Genomic DNA, 22,620 nt, shown 5'->3' with positions numbered 1-22,620 from the left:
GCTTTTTCCCCCCACAGTCCACAGCCAAGTATTTTTTGCCATGGATAGAAGGAAGGAAAATGAGGTTCTGTTTTCACATTAAATAAAAATAATTTGTTCTATGCACAGGGGAAAAAAAATAGAGGGCCAAATTAGAAAAAGCAACAAAATCTGAATGAATCAGCACAAATGCTTTATTCCTAACCCAGAGCCTGAGATTTCAGTCACTGTGGGGGCATTTTGCTGGTTGCCAGTCTCTCAGGATATCCCTGCTGTGTTTGATTTGATGTTGTCCTCCTGTTCTAGCCCAACCACGTTTGTTATTAAATATGGCATTTGCAGGGTTATTTGGGATATGGAATGGGAGCAGGGGAAGGAACCTGTTGGGTTTAGCTGGGTAACAATTGCAGAATTTCAGCCTTGCAGTCTTACACTCTACCTTTGCCTGGAGAAAAGCTGAAGAGCATTATTTTGGTTAAAGGAGGGAGGCTGTTCCATTTTAACAGCATCAGTAATGACTCTTTATCAGTAACACTGTTTCTTTAGGGCTTTTTTTTTTGTGTGATGCTCTGCATGTTTAATTAATGAGAATAACTTGCTAAATTATATTCTTCTCAAAAAAATGATAACACACAGATGTACAAACCCACATTCATGTGTTGTTTTATTGGTGCATTACAACATTACATTTCCTTCACACTGAGAAAGCATGAGAGTAAAATACATTGATCCACAAAAATGCCTTCCCTACGCTGACTTTGCACTGGTGATTGTGGCACCTACAGATCCCTCCACAAGTTTCATTCCATTAAGTCTTTCATAATTTTAATTACATTTTAATCAAACCTTTTACATTGTCTCCTTTATGACTCTCGATTGAATTATTCCCATTAAAATGTGTTATTCTTTACTGCTTTTCTGAGATCACCAATTACTCCAGCAATTTCAGGTTTTATGCTGTATTACACTTCATGTTCCAATCTTTTAGCAGCCACTACTCACTTGAGGGCTGGAAGAGATTTTCCTCATCCCAAAGACAGCCTGTCTGTACCAAAAGCCATTAAAACATTCAGAATGTGTACATCAGTTAGAAGGCTCCACTCCATTTTGAGAATAAGCCAGATCTATATAAAAACATGCAAAATGCTCTATGCATCAGTATTAAACTTCTAATTTTGATTGAAGATTTATTCTTTTTTTAACATTTGCATATAACCTGGAAGACTAGGGTTCCTGCTGAAAGAAAGAGCTGATGGCTAAACCTCACCCTGGCTTCTGGGGCTCTCAGTAATCCTCCCACATGAAGTAATAGAAAACTATATTTGTTACAGAATTCTGTAGGGTGGTTTAAAAACTTCGTAGGAAGATTAAACCTCCATTGCACTCTGTGGATTTCTAGAATAAGATCTCAACCACACCAGAGGAGTGTTCTGTCAAATCCAGTGCAAATGCCAAGTAATTTTGCTTTGCTGATGCTGGTATTGTGAATTACTGTATATTCACCAGGAAAACCAGAGCTAAGTTCAACTGTCTCTGCTGTAGACCTCAGAATTCTGTAAGTGAAACATCCTCCCTCTGGCTCAGTTAAACTGTACCAGCTTTGCTTTTTTCTGGTTTCTACAGAACCTCCCGGGTTCACTCCTGTTACCTTCTGTTCCTTAATGTCACTTCCTATTTATAGCCATTTCCAAATATCATATAAATTTATACACAGCAAGGTTGCATCCTCTTGTACACAGTTATTAGGTTTATTTTTAAGGGGACCCTCATTTACTTGCTTTTTATAAAAATTCAAGTGTTGCCAATCAGGAAGCAGCTCTTCTCAAAAAAAAAAAAATCTACAAAGCTTAGCTTTGAGTAAAGTAAATGACAAGCCTTACATAGAAACATTGAGCTGTTTGAATCACAAAATGTCTAGGAGGCTGATGCATATTCCAACAGGAACACAGAAATTATAATCATGGCAGCAGTCTCCTCCAGTCTGAAGCACCGTAATTGTGGTCGTTGATCAACATTATCTTGATTGCTCCAAGAAATGTTCAAATGCCAGGGTGTGGTCTGGAATATTTTGCCTTCATTTTTCACAGGATACCTAAGGAGAAAAAACCTGGAATCTGACATTCTGCCATCCAAAGGTACCTCATCTCACAGGAATGTGATTTATACTGCATAGTGCATACCTAACAAACAGAATCCTACTGATAATAAATTACCTTCGGTCACACTCTTGTCAACCTTCTCCATACCAGCAGTGGTTTGATTCAGGTGAGTTCCAATTCAGGTACCAACCTTGGCAAGCACCATGCCCAAGAGCATGGTGAGCTGAAAATGTGGGATGGGATTGGTGGAAAACTGTCTCCAGCCTTCCTCTGGGTATGTTACAGTGCTGGAAACCACCACAGGCATTTGTGGTTGTGTGCCCAAAGTCACAAATGAGAATCTTTGCATTTCCTCAGGTCACCAATGCTGCAGTGAGTCACTACACAAGAATGAACATGGCACAACGAGATCCACAGAAAACTTTGTGTTTCTTTATCCTCCCAGTTTTAGGGGGTTTTAAACATCTGTTTGAAAGACTTCAGCTTGTTAAATACAATGCGTGTTTTCTTTCAAATTTGTTTTGATGGTAAATACTGCAAGAGTTCTCAAAAATTGCTGATGGTCAATACCAAGTTTCTAATCCATCCTGTATGTTGTTGTTCTTAGTTGGTAATTTTAACAGCATGGAGTTTCTTGAAGGTGAGAATCATCCTGTGGAACTACTAATGCACAAGGCTTGGCTCTCACAAGCACTTCACCAGCCACACCTTTTGTCCTCTTAGTCATTAGTAGCTCAGAACGACCTTGGCAAAATTTGATAATTAATACAAAGTTCCACCAGCATGTGGAGATTTTTGTTAATGTCAGAAGGCAGCAAGATAAACGTAAGGATGATGCCCTAAATTATCAAATTACAGATGTTGAACACCTGATGAAAAGTGCTCTGTGTACTCGCCACCCATCGAAATCAATGAGTGCTGAAGATGACCAGAACTTTGTAGAAGATACTCAGTACTTCAGAAAATCTGTTTCCAGATCTAGTATATGCTCAACCACACCTCAAAGTTACTCTCTTGATCATTCCCCACGAGATTTTTTTAATAATGTTCTTTCCCCTTCCCTCGAGTAGTTCTACCTGCTTGCAGTAGACTGAAAACAGATAATTCAGCAAGTCAGTATGAACTTAGAATTTACCTTTAAAACTATGATGGTGCTATGGCATTAAAAATAAAATATTTAAATTCCCTTTATAAAAAGGAAAGAAACAAAAGAAAAAAATGTACATTAAGAACCACTGTTAAGAGACCAGTTTGGAGGAAATGTGAGAAGGCTAAAAGTTCATTCTGCACATTTCTCAAAGTCATACGGGACCTTCAGTAATTCCCTCCAGAGGCAGCCCAGTAGCATTGTCTGCTGTGGGTCTCTCTTCTTTCTTCACTGAGGTCTGATCCAGCAGGCTGACATAAGATTTGTGACAGGCTGTGTTGCCCAAAGGAGGGTAGTGCTGTCTGTAGCAAATATAAGCAAAAATGAGGCCAATCACCCCTCCAACGAAAGCATCTGCAGGAAAAAAGCAACAAAACCAGGAGCACATTACAAGGGGAAGCGCAGCCAGGAGTGAAAACTGCAAATAAAAGACATTTGGTTGATGTGAAAGTGTTTAACACAGAAAATGTGGATTCTGAATTTTCCTAAAGAATTTGGAACCAAATACCACACTGGACACATAAAATCCATCCTTGGGGACTTGTGCAATATTTTGAACACCCAAACTGTAGATGGTTGGCTCAGTTTTGGGAGATGAACACTGGGAATAGAATGGACTCCATGAGGTATCAAACACTCCTGATGTTCCAGATCACAGCTGACCACTTGTGGGTGGGCAACCCATGGACCTTCCATTTAAAAAAGCAGACTGCCAAGAACAATCTCAAGCTGGATGAATTCTTACCAAAAGCATCTAAAAGGTCAAAGAGTAAGTATGCCTGTTAACTGATTTAACACCTCTTGAATATCTTTCTTTGATGTTTTTTTTAATATCCCATTCTCCTATCAGAAAATAAAGCAAGATAAGTAAGGCTATTGGATGAGATATTTGCAGCTCTCACACTTAGGCAATTTAAAATTTTCTATAGAGGATTCCTTCTGTTTCTGGTTATTAAAAGAACCAGAAAATACTCACCTCGTCTTGTGTTTCATTTACAATCAACAAGAGAAAAATTTCACTGGACATACACACTCTGTGAAAGCCTCAGATTTAACATGAAGAATAATGAAGTGAGGCAAAAGGAACTGGTTAAAATGACCTGACAACACATTTTATTTTCACAAGACTGATTCAGCACCACATCATCTGTGTGTACCTGTGATTCCATTCTTTTAATTTCAAAAAACCCAAAGTATAATAAAAGTGGTGAATCATTTAGTTTACTGGCAAAGAAGGGTAAATCAATACAAATTATTTTTGGCTAAAGTCCTTAAATACAGATTAAATACCCTGGTTTGGCATTGTTATTTTCATTACAATAAAGGCCATGTAGTTCAATTTTCAATGCATAATAGATGGTTTGTAATCATTAGAGATGTGAGATGCCTTTTATCAGGAATGGCTGGAGCAAGAAAACCTGAAAAATTTAATAGTGAGGTGGATAAATCTAAGAAATGTGACTGTAAGTCACATTTGAACAACAGGACTACATGGAATGACCCAGGAGATGCCTTCTAATCCTATGTTCTCTCCTTCACACAAAAGGACAAAATTAATCCATCACAAATTAATATAACAGGGGCTCAAACAGGAATTTAAAAGGTGATTGTGTGCAGACAGTAACTTATCCTACCCACGCTGGAAGCTGACTGATTTCATCAGCCTGGCTCTACCAAACTATAATGATATTAAAGGTACTGAGGGCAAGGATTTTCACTGTACAGCATCAATCAACTCGTAAAAAACTTAGTTATTGTGACAAGATTAATTTTCTATAAGCCTGTGTTAGGTGCAATTCTCAGATAACTTGCACCTGCATAAACTGTTTTTACACAGTTAGACAGAAAAATGAAAACTATTTTTCACAACCAACTGTCCCTGCATGTAGACACTGAGAGTTTGAGTGACCAATCAATACAGAATAACAACTTGTTACTAACCAGTAAAGGTAACTGGCAAGAAAACTCCTAACCAATTAAGAGTCCCACACAAAGTCTGTTAATCTGTATAAAAATTAATTATGTGAATAAAGAATGGGCCTTTTTCCACCATGAAGAAAAAGGATTCCCATGTAATTTATTCCCATAAGTTTGCAGCTCCATCTCCTTAAAATTCAAAGGCAGAACAGGAGCAGCTGTGATGAGCTGAGTCCCAAGCCCTGGGTGCAGTTTTCCTCCACCTTGTACAAAGCACATCACCATCACCTGCTCACCTTTCAGCCCATCAATAATTCTGGCAAGGGACAGTTCACACTGCAAACACCTGCTCCAAACCTGTACTCTCCACATTTCTTCCCACTCCTCCTTTTCTCTTTAACAGGGAGCTCAGGCCAAGTGTTTTGTGTGCCTCCTGCCAGCCTGGCAAGGCAGCACCTCATGCTCAGCAGGTTTGTGCTGGAGGCTCTCCCCAGCCCCAGTGTCACTGAGAAAAGGAGAAATGGGTCCTGAAACAAGACAAGGCTCTGCTGGAAAGCAGGAGGCTCCTCAGAGAGCGTGTCAAGGCTAATGGCTGGTGATGAAGCAGCTGCAGGAGCACAGCAGGGTGAGGGAAAGCATGGCTGAGATTGGTTCTGCTGCTGGGTGAGATGAGAAGGTGCTCAGGGGGACAGAGCAATGCAGAAATTAATTGAAATTATATGAGGAACCAACAGAATGCTGTGTGTTTGTGCTAGGATTTGGGGCCAGGCTTTGGTAGCAGAGGGAGCTGCAGGGCTGGCTTCCATGAGAATCTTCTCCATGTGCAACAGAGCCAGCACCAGGCAGCTCCAGGATGGGTCTGTCACTGGCCAAGACTGGGCACAGCAGGGACGTGGGAGCACCTCTAGGATAAGAGATGTAAAAAACTGGAAAAAAAAATCTGGACAACTGAAATAACAGCTGGAGAGAGGAGTGAGAACATGTGAGAGAAACAGCCCTGCTCACACCCAGGTCAGTGAGGAAGGAGGGGCAGGAGCTGCTCCAGGCACTGTTACAGCAACTGCTGAGTGATCTCTCCCTCAACTTAACTTGATTCATGAACTTTTCACTGCATTTTCTCTCACCCTTCCAGCTGAGGAGGGGAGTGACAGACCTGGTGTCCAGCCAGGGTCAACCCACCACAGTGCTGGAAAACAGGAAACAGCATGGAACCAGTATGGAACTGAAATTTCAGGTAATTGAAAGGAGCACTCAGGACCTTGAGGGGAGCTCAATTTGCAGGGCCAGCAGTACAGTCCTAGCAATACCACAGAAAGCCAAGGTGATCCACATAACAGCATCAGAAATAACCATGCACGGTATTTCTTATAGGAATTCAGGGACAAATAGGGGAAAAGTAATTACAGGCTGGTTTACTTAGCAGAGGACATAAGTAAAAGCAAGGAAGCTACAAAGGTGGCCATAAAGAAAGTCAAGAAATGGGTAAAGAAATAATTGATGGCAGGGTTTTCTGAATTGTCACATGAGTGAGTAATTGATAAATAGCACAACCTCCTCCATCAGTTAGAGAACTTTGAAGGACTCTGAGACAACAGTGACAGATGCAGTGACCTGATGGGTGTTGCACTCCAGAAGTGCCTGCTGTGAGGGAGGAGAGGATGCTGTGGCAGAGGCCTGAAGCTCTGAAGGTCAGTGCTAGCTAATCCAGCCTTGCTAGGAAACCCCAGCATCAATCCAGGAGCAAGGAAAATCTATAGCACAGCATGGTATTTTAACTCACACTATGCACTGAAACAGAAAAAAATAAAAGAAATATGTCACCCTGTTCTTCTAAAGTTCTTCTAAACCTTCTGATGTTTACATTTTTGTAATAGAGTTTCTCATGCACTTTTCATATAAATCATTGTTTTACATTCCTTTCTAGAAGAAAAGAGAATTGATAAACTGTTAGTTTGACCAGTGGAGTTAAAAAAGTAGCAATTTCATCCTCCAATCCATAATCACTTATAAATACCAGAGTTCAGAAATGAACTACCCCTTTTTTACCTTAAACATCTCAAGGCGCAGTGTTGCTCATTTTGTGTCGCGTTACAACAGAAATCCATGGCTAACTCAGAAAAACAAGAGTAGGAAAATGGGGCATGTCCATGTCTGACCTTGCCAGTGGTGTTTGTAGTCACACATCCGTGACAGGGCGATCATCATGGCACAGTAGAGGGGCAGGATGGCTGCACAGAGCCTCCAGCTCTTCCCCCGGCCGCTCTCCGTGAAGCAGTGCAGCTTTCCAGCCAGGTAGAAGGTGGTGAAGCCCAGGCCTGAAAATGCAACTGATACAGCAAAGCACATCACTGCAGTGAACTCTAATTAGTGCTGGTCTGGTTGATTGGTTGGTTTTTTGTTTGTTTGTTTGTTTTTTTAATTATTTTATTAAAGCAGTCATGATCTTGCAAACTTTAAAAAAATCACATTTTTGGGGAAGTGAATGAGGAAAGACATTCCCCAACAAGATCCATGTCATACATACATTCTCCACAGCAGTGGTGTTACTTATAGAGCAATGCAAGCAACCAGGAAAGGGAACACTCAGAAGCAATTTGATTTTTTTCTAATATATACACTCAGCTTTCACATAATCTGACATGTCTGCAAACACCGTGTTGCCTCGAGACATTCACCTATTCCATAGAAATTTAAATTTTTTTTTTCCTTCAGCAATTTACCTTTTTCCTCTGGGGGAGACATCAGACACTAAATTAAACATTTAAGCAAATTTTTAACTTGAGTCACAAAAGCTCTTTCATGCTTCAACCTTCAGCACATCTTTCCTGATTTTAGACCTATTCTAAAACGTTGAGGTTCAAAGCAGAAAAGGATTCAGACAGTTTGCACTGTAATTGAATTACATTTAAATGAGATTTTTAGGTTCCATTACCCAGTTTCTATAGAACATGCACAAGTGGCAGTGACAAGAGAACTCAGGCACCAAGTTTCTGCCCTGAGCTTTCCTGTTGCAGCTTTTACACCTTTCAGAGAGACACTGGACAAGGAAAGGACTTGTTTGCATCATTTCATCTTCTAGATGAGTAAATGGAGCGATCAAAATGAAATCTGTCTTGGATATGCAACATCAAATGCAATCCTGAAGCAAAATCTTTCCCAATCCAAAAATATTTTTGTCTTCATATTTCTATTTTTCACCTCAGGTTATTATTTTTTAGGTGAACTGAAATCTGAAGGCCGCGTTCCCAGGCAGAAGAATGAATTGTTTTGTGGTTTCATTTTCAGGCAATCTGCAATGCCCAGCAATTTAGAGGGCTTAAAGGAATATTGCCCAAACTATAAAGTAGGTGTTCAGTTCACACAGACTCATATTTAGGATTAATACCATTTACCAGGCAATTTTACCAGCAATTGTCAGCCTGGTGCACAGCAGCAGCAGATGTAGCCAAAAGGACTTCAGAGAAAATCTGGTAATATTTTAAAAAGACTATTTCCCCCAAATTTGTGGGGTTCTTTTCAGGGTCTTCCACCTTTTCAGAAGGAGGTGTTCACGGAAGAACATGGAAGTGCAGTAGGATTTATATTTGTAATAAACACAAAGGCTGATCTTGCCTTAGGTGGTGGATGTATTTCCCTAAATTAAAAGGCAGAAAGAAGAGAGACACAAATAGTCCTTCAGGGGAACCCATTCCTAGTATAAGAGGGAAAATAAATATATCTAATATACTCTCTATATATATCTTATATATATATATTGCTATATATCTATATAGATATATCTAATATACTATACCTATATCTAATGTACTATATCTAATATTCTCTAATAATACATTAATATATAAAACTGATATTGTGGCTGTAGAACTACCATAGTGCAGAGAAGCCTTACACTGCAGAATTTCAGATTGACTTTCCTTACCCTGGAGTGTGCAAATCTAGAAAGAGCTGCTTGACCCAAGAGACCCAGTGCCTGCAGAGTCAGCAGCAAAAAGCATGGAATTAACAGCAAAATGTTCTGGGATGTGGGATATCCATTATAAAAGTAACTGCAGAATTCAGGACAGCTCAATTGCTGTGCAGCCCATGTGGGCAGCTTTGCCTGATGGCTCTGTTCTGAAGATGTCAGTCAAGAACATAAAGAAAAACAATTCACTCTTCAAGAATCCTGGGCCTAAAGGTGATATTTACACTGAAGAATTGGTCCATCAGTAGAATATATTTGAGCACTTTTTCCTGCACCAGCTGGAGTCCATACATCACTGCAGCATGAAGGAAATGCAAATACACACATGCCCTGAAGGGTCACACCCTGCCTACCGTCCTAGTAAAAGTTATTAGGAAGACAGATCCCAAAGATTCAGCAGAGCAATACAAAATCACTTCTAAGCTGCCTTCTTCCAGAAGATAAATCAAAATCTTTTTATACAAAGAAGGGAAAAACAAAATAAAATACCAACCAGCCCTTTTTGGAGACATTGATGTAAATGAACAGAAGAAAATCAGTCTCATTTAGTTTAAAACAACGTTAAGACAAGAAACATGTTGATACAAATTCCAGACACAAATATTTAATTGATTTTAAATGTTGTAAGAGGAGAAAGGAATGAGGAAATGAGATATTTCTACCAATTGGTGTAGCTAACTCAAATCAAAGTCCGGATGCCACAAGTTGCTGAACTCAGGAAAAACTCTCATGAGACAAGCCACAGGTTCTGCCATGGCTTGTTAAAATGCTTTAAAATGCATTGTCATTACTTGAATAAATAAAAATACCATGGACTCAATTGTTCAGTTTGTTTCTATGATGTTCTTTTTTAAAAAAAGTGAGTTCAGAAGGAATAAGGAGGACGACAGCATCTGGAGACACCACAGATCCCATCCTGAAACCTGATTCCCTCCAGACAGGGAGTTCAGGTGAGCTGAAAAACCTGTCTGTACAGACCAAACAATTACCAAGCTGAAATGCATAAGGTGAGAAACTGTAAACAAGAATCTGATCTAAAGCACCCCAAATAAATTATTCATTTAAAAAGGTAATTGCTTTTGTGAGTGTTTTTCTGAAATTTAAACTATGCCAGGAGGATTTTCAGCCTCTCAAGTTTTAATGGATGCTTTGCTAAGCACGCAATAAATGACTTTTTTACATTAAGCAGTTTTTGAACTAAAGAAAACCCCTCAACTTACTTAAATGCCATCAAATTACAAAACAACCATCTGAATGGCCTTTTTAAGAATCAGATAAAATGATCCATCCCTTTGTCTGCAAGGCTTTATTTTTGCAGTGATTACTGTGCATTTCCCAAGTGCAAACACAGACTATTCATCACTGGAATTGCTTATTAGCCCACTGAGGAATTCCAGCAGCTAGGGCTACTGCTGAATGTTTTCAGTTTCACACTGTTCAAAGACTGAAATATTTATCTTTCTTGAAGGAAAAAGTATGATACCAAATGAGTGCATAAATTTTAATGCTGAAATTCAATTCAAAGAGCATTTTATAGGAGTACAATTCCCAAAGAATTTTATGAGCTTATTCTCACAAAGTATTTTTAAATTCTTTTTTTCCCAACTGGGACAGTCAATCACCTTCCCTTTGGCTTAGCTTTATTAATTTCTTTTCACAGAGAAAGACAGTTCAGCAGCAGCAACATGAAAAGCACATCACAAAATACAAATGTATGCAGGGACTTGGGAAACAAAAAAGAGATGCTGAAGACAGAGACATGTTAGAACAAAAATAGACTTATATTATCTGAAAAGCAAGAGCATTAGTCATTAGATTGTTTTTGCACCACTGTCACAGTGAATTCTTATGAATTTTTTTGGGTTTTTTTGGTGGCTTTTTTTATGTACCTTTCCAGATACCTCATCTCACCTGAAATTCCTAAGGTGGCCTCAGGATGCATCTCATTGCCACCAGAAAATGAGAACTAAATTTTGATTTGTTCAGTTCATGACACCTCTTACAAAAGTCCTAAAAGCAACCTGTTCCACAGCCTACTTTCCCATTTCTGTGGGTAGAAACCTTGAAAAAATCCTCATTCTCTGAGAACATAGTAAAGAGAAGATTAAACCAGCTCAGATCCTGGAATTACTTTTAATAATTTCTCTTTTTAAGCACAGCCTAGGCACAAGCCTTAGATCACTGCCTCTTCAGCTCTACTACAAATTATGGCCATGGGGACATTTATGAGATATTTAACAACAAACAGTCCCTACAAAGAGAAATTTTTTCTTTTTCAGGTCAACACTGGGAGACATCAAATTCCAACCAATGGATCAGGGTAACTTCTTGCTTTCCTGTTTTTCTGTAATTACATTATCAGTAACATCCTGGACAAGGATCACATCCTGCTCGACCTCTTGTCATGCCAAGTATTTGCATCACTCATTCAGGGATAATAATAATAATACTACTAATAATACTACTACTACTACTACTACTACTACTACTAATAATAATAATATAAATATTACATATTACTATAAATATATTATATTATATTATATTATATTATATTATATTATATTATATTATATTATATTATATTATATTATATTATATTATATTATATTATATTATATGTTATTATATTATATTATGTTATATTATGTTATGTTATGTTATGTTATGTTATGTTATGTTATGTTATGTTATGTTATGTTATTATATTATATTAGTATTAGTATTTGAAGGAAATTGGCCCAAGCATACAGACTAGCATGTAAAATACAGTTAGAAGAAAGGCTGAAGAGTTTCTCCATGGATAGAAATTTTTGACAGTGGAGGATCAGAAGGCTTCTGTCAAACTCATGGTCAGCAGTGTCAAAGAGTTTACAGTTTTAGTGCTGCAAATAATCCCCCTTAATACTTCAAAAAGGAACTGGGGAAACCCCAGGACTGTGCCCAGCCTGAGCAGGAAGGGTTGTACAGAAAATCACTGCTTCTCTTTTCATGGTGTGACACACAGCAGGAATAGGAAAATCCTATTTATTCCTGAACACTGTGAAGTGCAGAGCAATGCAGCCTGATCTATCCTCCATCTGAAAGAAGAACTTTTAATTTGGGTTTTATGGAGAGAAGTAGAATTGGACGGGGGGAAGGCAAATGACTCTGAGCCTTTTTCAACCCCACTTTCAAAGTGGGCCAGGACACCAAGGAGGAAGTGGCTGCACAGCAGGATTGTGCTGTCACTGAATCCACTGGGCTCCAAACTTGCCAAAAACTCTCTTGAGAGAGACTTCTAAACTCTCTTTGGAAAATCAGGGACTGGAAAATTGGGCATCTTCATTCCCAATTCAGTCTGGAATGAAGTTTGCTAGCTGAAGAGAGCAAAACTAGAGTTGCTCTCTGTTCTGGAGTACACAGTAGATTTGGGATTAACACCTTTAAACATGCAAAGAAAAGGGAGAAAATACAATTTTTCAAAGTGCCAAATAACTGAGTTGTTCAGCATGGAGAAGAGAAGGCTCTAGGGCAACTTGATCCAGTGGGAGCTGTCCCTGTCCATGGCAGGGGGTGGAACTGGATGAGCTTTAAGGTCCCTTCCAACCCAAACCCCACAGTGTCCTACATCCTTTGTGTAAAACAAACTCATAAAAATGTTGGCCAGGTAGGACAAATCCCAGTGAGGAACCACTGTTCTACAGGAATCCTGCATTACAATCTCACTTTTTTTTTTTTCTAAATCCAGAAAAAAAGGAATATCTTTTTGAGGCATACACATAATCTGAACCTCAAACAGGCTCAAAAGAGTTGATTTATAATTAAGGCTGCAAAACTGAACATTAAGGAGTTCATTTCCCAAGCCCCTCATGAATTCCAAGAGCCCTTGTTGTTGAGTATTCACAGGTAATTATGTCAGAGAAGAGGCAGAAACATTAAACATAACCATTCCTGAGTATACTCAGAGTTTGAATTAAGAAGCCAATAAACCCCTCAGGACCTTTTTTTTTTTTTTTTGCTTGCCTATCTAAGAAATCCTTTTCATATTTCCCTGGATTCTTTTATAAAAGGATGAAATATTTCAGTGAGACAGTGCCATACAGCTGTTAATTAAGAGATTTATCCTGAAAATAGGGGAGTAGCAGCAATTACTGCCAAAAACCTCTGGCTTGTAGCTCATTTGTTACTTAAAATGTTCATTTTCAAGTGAAGGAAATATGATTATCCTCCATGAAATTGCTAGCTAAAGATAATTAACAGTTCAAATTTAGATACCCAACTATAATTACAAGTACTGAGGTAATATTTTATAAAAATTATCACAGAATAGCAAACATTTCTATTGAAATTCAATAATTTCTCCACTCTGAAGCACATAAATCACTTTAATTTTTCAAAGGAATGGATGTCTTTTAACATGTAAAAATATTTTCGTTCTTACAACTGACTAATTTTAATTATTTAGTGGAAAAGGGGGGGAGGAGCCACCTGTCCTTTAATTCTAATAACATCATATTTTCCAGTCACCTTTTTTCTTTGTACTGGCACAGCAAGAAACACCACAAATGCTGGGTTAATTTAATTAGTGCTTCATCAGGCAAGTCTAGAGCATAGCTGATATAATCAGCTTTAATATCTCTGATGACATACAGTGACACACACTGAGTGGAGCAGTCAATTGTGAAGAGACAGAGACAATAAAATATTCACAGCCAGCCAGTCACCAGCAAAGTGCTGGGATGTTCTGAGAGCTGCTGTGGAGTCTTTACCTGGCTAAGAGGAGAATCCACACCCAGGCTGCTGTCACAGAACTTATAAATGGCTCAGAGAAGCAAAAATTAAGAGATTTTTCTCTTTTTCTCCCAAAACTGAGGAGGGGGAGAATCCACAGCCAGGCTGGCTAAGAGGAGAATCCACACCCAGGCTGCTGTCACAGAATTTATCACTGATTCAGAGAAGCAAAAAACCAAAATATTTCTCTCTTTTTCTCCCAAAACCGAGGAGGGGAACTAGATGGAAACCTAATTTAGGAGTAATGCTGAGAATGCTTTCAGCCCAGATCAGCACACTGCAGCTGGGGGGAATGGGACACACCCAAATAAATGCAGTGCTGGTCTGTGAACCAGATATCAGGACTAGAGCTGATAGAGGTAAAATCTCATTTCCAAGAAATACCATAGAACAATGCATAGAATCAAGGCCAGATCTATGGGTATTCACACCCAAATTATTCTCCTGCTCCTCATATTTAATTCCTACCCATCCCCTGTCCTGCTGCAAGAGGCATTTCTGCATACAGTGATATTTTTCCTTGAGATTCCAGCCTCCTTGCCATAAACAATACCAGAAATTGATATCATATCCTACTGTTTGACAGCATAAATATCTTTTAAACATTGCCTATTGACTTTTTTAATATTTACATCAACTAGTCATTCAATTTGTTCAGACAGGATCTTCCTCTGTTCATCCACACAAACTTACTGATTTCAAGTAAGTAATGAAGGTGGACAGAGCAGGGAACATGGAGAATAGAACAGAAAAGAGAAGAATATTTCAGCTGGAAGGGACCAACAATTATCATCTATTCCTGCTGCCTGACCACTGCAGGGCTGAAAAAGCTAAAAAAATAATAATTTTCCAATGAATTCTTAAATCAATTGAAATTAGTGTTAATTTTAAAATTAATTAATTTTAGCTAATTATTTTAAATTATTTTTTAATTTAAAAAAATTACCAAAAGCTAAAGCAAATTTTTAAGAGCAGTGTCCAAATACCTCTTAAACAGTGACAGGCTTGGCAAACACTGCCCAGCTCTCTGGGAAGCCTCTTCCAGTGTTGGACCTCCCCCATGGGAAAGAGATTATTCTGATATTGAGTCTGAACTACCCCTGGCACAGCTTCTGATCATTCCCATGTGCCCTGTCACTGGATCCCAGGGTGAAGAAATCAGCAAAGACAGGTTAATAAAATGAAGAATAAAATAGCTTATCATATGGTAGAGAACGTCTTGCATGACTAAGCAAGTGATGTTTTAAATATTTAGATGTCTGTGGAATGTCTGTGGAAATGCTCTGATAGCCTAAACATTGGGTCAATCGTTCTGATTTCCATTTTCTGATTTATTCCCTCTGTAAAAACATCCAGAGATTTTTTCCTTCCCCCAACTTCCCCTGTGAGTGAATTTTTTTCAATACTTCCCATGCTATTTTATCCACAAATCCACCTTGCATTGCCTTCCAACATGGTTGGAAACCCTCAACATCATCATTCTCCAAAAGTTCCCAGTTGCTTATAAAAAATGTAGGAACCAGACTGAGAGACTTCCAAACCCATTGTCTGAATTCAGGTTGAAACAAAGGAAACCTAAAGTCTCAACCAAAAAAACCACCAGACAAATCAGTAGTTTTCAACAAAGCAGTATTACTTTTAAAATTATTTTGCATAAATAATTGTCATGTAGGCTTTGTTTGAGAAAACACTGAGGCCATTATTTGCTCAGTCTTCTGCAGAAGGTAGGGGAAATAATTTACCTAATAACTCATGTTTTCTATGTGGAACTGACAGCATTAGCAAAATCCAGATGAGGCTATTGCAGGTGCTCTTTTTCTCTTTCTGGCATAAATAGTATACTTGAATTCCTGCATTTATCTCACAGCTTTTATCTCAAGAACCTTTTAATATCCCCTTGCTTTCAAGAGACCTAAATTAATATTTTCAGAAAATGTTATGACTGAGATTTCTGCTGTTTGATAAATCAGTCAGCCACCTCTAAAGGAAGCTGCCTGGCATTTTAACTTTATCATTCAATTTCAAGGGTTTTATTGAGTTATTTTTCTTTTGCTTATAGCAGAACTGTAGTTGGCACTCCTGATTTTAATGAAACTATTTGGGATTCAGAGTTGCTTGCATTAGAAGAACATGATCTTGTGTGAGTCAGGTCCATCCCTTTGGCTGCTCAAAGGGGATTTGAGTGTGCAAGGAGGATTTGGAGACTGATCACAACTAATTCTTTCAGGGTGGAAAAGACCTACCCCAGCTCACAAAGGTGAGTGCTCAGTAGGGAGTTTTAAAGTCCTCATGGACACAGAGTATTTGGGTTTCCTTCCAAGTAGCTCTAATACAGGTAGAACACTCTCCTGCATATTCTGATTTATGTGCTGCAATGGCAGTTTCAAGGAAGCTCAGTATTTGCCAGCTCTGTAGTGAGATTTCTTCCTCAGAGATGGTCAGAAAGTGATGTGCCAGCCCCCCCCCGAGTTCACAGCCTTCCAATCTCAAATCAAACCTCTGCTTTCTGACCCATTTCACTCCAGAGAAGAGCTGTCACCACAGTTCACAGATGGAAATTGATCTTTAGATCTCTGCTGTGACTCAGAGAACTTTGAACAGAAAAGGTCAGGCAGAAGAACAGTGCTCTTTACTTTAGATACAGCTGAAATCTACAGCAGCACAACAAAGCCTTCTGCAGCCTCTGAAACCAATCTTAGCTTACAAAATTTGCCTAAAAAGTCAGAGTTTGGCAAAAAGAAAAGAAGAATTAAACTGAAAGGTAATTAAGCTCCTTCCCTGCACAGATGAAAGCAAACTGAACAGATATAATAACCAAGAAACAGCAATTTAATAACCCATAACCAGCAGCAGCTGCTGGCAAACCTGGTTTATTGGAGCTAAGATCAGAGATTTACTTACACTTGCAGCTCAATTTTTTAACTTCAGCTTTTTCCATACTTCCATTTTGGCTGTAAGTGTAAACTACAGCTCAAAAGGCAAAGGAAATAATTTTCTTCTTTCCTTCTACAGGGACATTATTTTCTCAAACACATCAAGACACCTTTGTTCATCAAGGAGGTAATTAAAAAACATGAGAACACAAGTCACTGCTATTGTCCCCACAACCTCTGATTGCATTCTTCATTTCAGATTCCTGATTGAATTCTCTGATTTCTTCAGCAATATTCAACAGTAATATCTACAAACCTCTTTCAGTAATATACTAAAAAGAAGAAAAACAAAAACACCCACATGAGAAATGAAAGCTCTGGCACAGCTCTGTGTTAACATTAATTCTGTAAATATAAAATTGAGATGCTACCACAAAAGTATTTCTACAAAACTCTGGTTTTTCCTTGCAAAAAGGCGTCTCTAGACTCATTAAATAAAGATTTTTATTTAAAAAAAAGGACACAATTTATCCAAAAGTCAACTTTTCAAACTAATTTAAGTAACTAAATTGCAGATAGAATAATAAAAATCATGAGTGTTTTATTTATTGTGCTGCTGATATAGCAATTTTATACAGGATATGTTAATTTTTAATTGATTCTATTCCCTTTAATCCATCCAATCCAATGTGAAATTGAAAGTTCAACTATCTCTGCAGCCACTGTGTTAAAATGGTTAGTTTTTATCAAATTGGGCTTCCAATCAGTTGATGGGATCTTTCTCTCAGGGATCAGTAGCCAGCAGTCATCTCCTGAAGTCCAGCACAGGGAAATGCAAATTCCTGGACTGAGGGAAGAACATCCCAGCTCTGCTGGGTGGCAGCCAGTACAAGGTGAATTGGCACCAACTGAAGCACAGGAAATTGCATTTAAATATAATAAACAACATTTTCACTGAGTGGTCAGGCACTGGACAAGCTTCCCTGTGAGACAGATTGTGGAATCTTCACCTTAAATCAAAACTCAACTGGGAATCGTCCTCTGGAACCTTCTCACCCTGACCCTGCTTCGTTGTGGCTGGAACTGCACAATTTCCAGAGGCACCTTCATCCTCAGAGTTCTGTGAATCCAACTATAAATTGACATGAACCAGACTAGCAAGTGATGTTCATTTTCTTTTCACAGCAGACACATCAGTTTCAGGACGTCTCTGTGGGTATTGTGGCCACCATGGGCTCAATCTGCCCCTGACCACCAACACTCAGCAGAACAAGCCCCAAGGAGCTTGAATTAACCTCTCACCAAGCCACTATTTTTGCTTCACTAGAAAGGTACCAAAACCAGTTTCAAGCATCTTCCTCCAATCTAATTCCTTAGCTGAAAAACACAGCTTCACGAGTTCTGGCCAATTCAGAAATAACACGTTTAAAAATAGTCATTAAATAAAGCTGAAGCCAAAACTGGCAACTGCAATTTGCTCACAAATGTTTTGAGCAGAATAAGAGCCTAAAGGGAGTTACATCATGAAGAATTAATCACTTCCTCTAAGAAAGCAAACAGGGTCAAGAATCTGGCATTAAATTCACAGAGGATTTTTGGTGTTTCTAAATAAATTGTGTTTTGTTACTATTATTTACCCATATTTGCTTGTACAAGGACTCCATTGCTACAATCACAGCAGCATATGGGACACCTCCCTGTCTAGGATTTAATTTTTTCTTTTAAGCTAAACAGCCCATTTTACTGAACAATATTTGAAGCAAGCCTGTGATGCTGATTTGCTGCTTACTGTTCTGATAGGCAACATATGAACATAAACATTTCAGATGTAGCCATGAAGCTGTCCTGGCTTTGGCAATAAATCAAGACTCATTTATTATCCATTTTAACATAAACCCATACTACTTTTGCAGCAATTTTTTTGCTGCTGGTGGCCTGTCCTCATTTATACAGGTGGAATCTGGGTCAAATATTCAGTTAGAATGCAATGGATCAGCTCTTTATTCCTTTGATTTAGAGCTCTGTATCCAAAACTTGGAAAGATGATCTGGATTCATATTTTAAGCCAAAATTCACTTCAGACAGCAACTGGAAAAAGACATGCACAAACCCAACTCATAAAATTTGGGGGAACCAGTTTATATTTGTGCCATTACCAGGATATAAAGTGAAAAGAGAATTTGCCCCATTATTTCCTCCCTCCTTCCAAACACCCAACTGGTGATGTGGCAACATCACAGGAAATTTAATGCTCATATTCTTCTGCTCTCTTCTGAGAACTCTTCAGAGGTCCCAGGGCGTTGCAACAATTTTTAAGCTGCAGCTCATGAACCCTACATGCTTTCAGAAATGTGAGCTCTCCAATGGAAAACACGCTCAGTATTCCTGTCACCTTAATTAAATATGTTCTTGACATGTGGTCAAGCAGAATCAGCCTTCCTTGTGCATGAAAAAACCCTGGTGGCTTCCAGGCTGAACATGTTGCCTGAAAAAAATTAAGACATATTCTCCAGACAAAGAGATTTACCTAATTATAACCAATTATAGCTAACTGCAATTTAAGACTAACACAGGATTTAGAAATCAGGCATTTTCTCTCATTTCTTCACTGGATACAAACCTGGATTTACAAGCATTGTAAATTGATTTTTAGATAAATAACACTCCAGGACTCCTAAGTTCCTATTTTGTTTGTGGAGAGATTTTGTCAGCCTGACACAAATGTCAAAACGACATCAGGCATTAGATGAAAAGGAAGAAATCAATTACAAAAAGCTGTCTATCCATCCCATTAATACAATGTATGCCTGCAAATTCAGTGATCTTTTCAGCTCCCAGTTGTGTACATGGCTTGTCCAATTAATTGTTCTGTGTTCATTCACCTTAATTTTCCTCTTGCATGTGTTGCATTCAGTTAAATTCTCTTTATCCATACATCACATTTTTCATCAGCTGGTATGCTGGATAATCATTGCCAATAAAAGGTTTTCTGCTGATTTCTACACAATTTGCTCTGTTTGTTTCATTGAATATGCTCAAACATTCTGTCTGTATGTCCATCCATTTGGTTGTTCATTTTTGGTCTGTAGCTTGCTGCTGCTGTTTCCATCTTTTGCAAGGAGGGGAAAAAGCATCTGGAGTGGTGGGGATGCCATGAAGGCTCTCCAGGGCAGGCTGTCTAAAGGTTCTCTGCAAGAAAAATCTTCAGAAGGCACACAGGAAGGGCACAGGCAGGAAAAAAATGCTGCATTTATGATCTTTAAACATCACTGTTTTGATGAAGTATGGGCACAGAGAGGCTGCATGGTTCCATCACAGGTGCTGGCTTTAAATTAGCATAAAATTGCCAATGGATTATAAAACCATGGAAATGCTAAATATGGAATAAAAAAAAATGTATATTTCAGAGATATTTTGGGTGTCAGAATAGCAACATTTGTGCTATTCTCAGGAACACCTCTGAGCTACTGGACACAGGCAGGAACGGAGCCAAAGATCCATCCCCTCTCACAAGATTGGCAGCACACTGGAAAAGAAGCAAAATGGGTTCCAAACAACCAAAAGATCGAGATTTCTTTGATCCAGTGGAACGTGCAAGTCTCTTTCTGGCTTTATGAAACAGCCTGTGCTCCACACATTTCTTCTTCTTTTATGACAAGCTCTCCTCGGCCCAGGGAGGTGAAGCCAAGGAAATCATCTGTGCTCCAAGAAAGGAGAACTCTCCTTCAGGGCACAAGTTGGCTCTGAGAGTGGTAACAGACTGTTCACAACATTTTTATGGAGTAAGCAAGGTCAGGCCAGGTCATCTGGGAGTGCCAGGGCTGTCACTCTCGACACACATCCCCGCATTTTAGCCTCTCACAGCTCCCCATTTACAGCACCACAGATTTTCTCGTTAAAGGCCTCGTCTTGCATGGATGAAGTTTTAGATTCTGGTATAACAAAGCTTGTGATTGACAGCCTATCCTAGAAATGCCTTAAGAAAAACTGTTTTGAAGATGAGAATGGCTCTTGACTGAAGCTTCTAACCCCTCTTTATGAGCTGCCTGGCAGCTTTTACTTGTGATTTATTTTCCCCATGGGTTCAAGTGAAGTAGGAAATACCAAACTGTAGTGGGCTACTTAAAACCATCATACCAAGAGAGGTACTAAGGTTTATGTCAACTCTCATCCTCACCACTTACATTTCTGCAGTCATGAAACAGAAAAAATAATCCCCCAAATGCTAACAGAAACAAAAAAAACCAACCAAACAAACAACCCTTTTTGGTGCTGTTTCATGAATTTCTCAACACACAGTGAGGATGACAGAAATCTGAAGAGTGGAACTCCTTCACTTTACCTCGTAACAATCTCGTGCTGAAGGAAGGGAGAAAGGCGCCAAGGAAAAATTTTGGACTGAGATTATGGAAGGAAACTTCATAAATATTCACACGTTAGGAAGACAGGAAAAGCTAAGAGTTTTCTTTGAGCTAAGAAAATGGAAAACTACATCACAATTTGCAAACATGAATTATTATATCCCAAACATCCTCATTGCTTCAAAGGTGTAGGAGAGCAGCATAATATGTATTAGCATATTAAAGCACACATTATGGTGTGCTTTCCCATAATACTTTTTTTGGTTACCACTCTTTATACCACTGGGAATGAAGTAATAGCAAGAAACTAAATTTGAGATCACAACTATAAACTGTTCTTGATAAAACTGACAGTTTTGGCTATCAAAATAATTTTGCTGCAGAGAAGCATTGTATGATTGTCAAATTAAATGCTTTCCTTCTCCATTATGAGACTAAAATATGTATGGATTTTTAAAGCTTGTCAGAGGCTTAGATATTATAACATCAGGCTTCAAACAGCTAAGTAGTTCAAGCAGCTGCAGAATTGCCTCTAAACTCTAACATACACTTACCAAGTGATAAAAATTACTGAATATACACCATCTCTTCATTCTTATCACATTTTAATAAAAGGCTATGTGGTGGGAAATACAGTCAACTCAGCCACACTAATCTTATGTCAGTGATGGAGAAGCTGCTCTCATAATTTAGATCTAAGTACTCTGGGACATCATTCTGCTCCAATAAATTAGGTGTGAGCTGCAGCAGCATAACTCAGAGCTTATACAACCAGAGCCAGGCAAGAGGAAAACCCCAGGACTCCTCCTGTGGCTGCTCCCCTGGCTTGGAACTAAAGCTTATAACACAGCCACAATCAGCTAATACTCTATTATTTATTTCTGTGACTCACACAAGAAAGAAGGAGCAAAATCAGCTCACAATTTCATTCATCTCATCACCCAACTTGTATGCAATATATACTTCTGTACAATTAGGCAATTTGAAGTTAGCAATTGCAAAAAAAATCCATAGATACAACCTAGTTGTTCTCAATTGGCAGCTCTTAGAAACAGAACTGTTGCTGAAAGCAACAAACTGGCCAAAAAAAACCCCAAAGAAGCTTACAGTAATCAAGTTATTTTACAAATGAAAAGAAGTTTTATCAGACATGAGATAAAACGCAGTAGAACTCATCTTCTCAAGACAGAGAAAGGAACCTTTACAAACATCTAAGTTAGTAAAATTAATTAAATCAGGTAGATTAATTCTCAAAAAGCCACCTAAACACTGTCAGGATGCAGCACAAACTGGGGGTACCTGACCAAACCATGAGACCTAGACCTCAAAGCCAGAAGAGTGACTGTACTGTCCTACTTCATTGGAATAGAAGAAAATAAATATCTCCTATTAGACAAAGGTCTGCACTGGGGAACAGATGTCCCTCAGAATCACAGTGTTCTGGAACCTTGAATATGCTTCACTCTGCTGACAGTCCTGCTGTGACTCTGAATGCTCTCAGGTG

The 22,620-nt window shown here is 38.7% G+C and overlaps 1 protein-coding gene across 2 annotated transcripts in view; it reads right to left on the bottom strand.

The window, feature by feature from the left end:
* Positions 1–618: 618 nt before the first annotated feature.
* The window catches only part of PLPP4 (phospholipid phosphatase 4), a 46,706-nt gene continuing 24,704 nt past the window's right edge, over positions 619–22,620 (bottom strand). Inside the window, exons 6-8 of one of the 2 annotated variants that reach the window (XM_036385588.2) lie at positions 7,299–7,469; positions 3,391–3,579; positions 619–2,071 (exon numbers count right to left, since the gene is read on the bottom strand). In XM_036385588.2, coding sequence (XP_036241481.1) covers positions 2,061–2,071; positions 3,391–3,579; positions 7,299–7,469 — 371 coding nt within the window. In that variant the 3' untranslated portion in view covers positions 619–2,060. Of the gene's footprint in view, positions 2,072–3,390; positions 3,580–7,298; positions 7,470–22,620 lie in introns of those variants that run through there. The other variant, XM_036385590.2, reaches the window with a different exon arrangement.

Source organism: Molothrus ater, chromosome 8 (genome assembly GCF_012460135.2).
Source record: "Molothrus ater isolate BHLD 08-10-18 breed brown headed cowbird chromosome 8, BPBGC_Mater_1.1, whole genome shotgun sequence".
Lineage (NCBI taxonomy): Eukaryota > Metazoa > Chordata > Aves > Passeriformes > Icteridae > Molothrus > Molothrus ater.
Note: the sequence above shows the minus strand (reverse complement) of the source record. Positions and strands in the feature narration are given on the sequence as shown.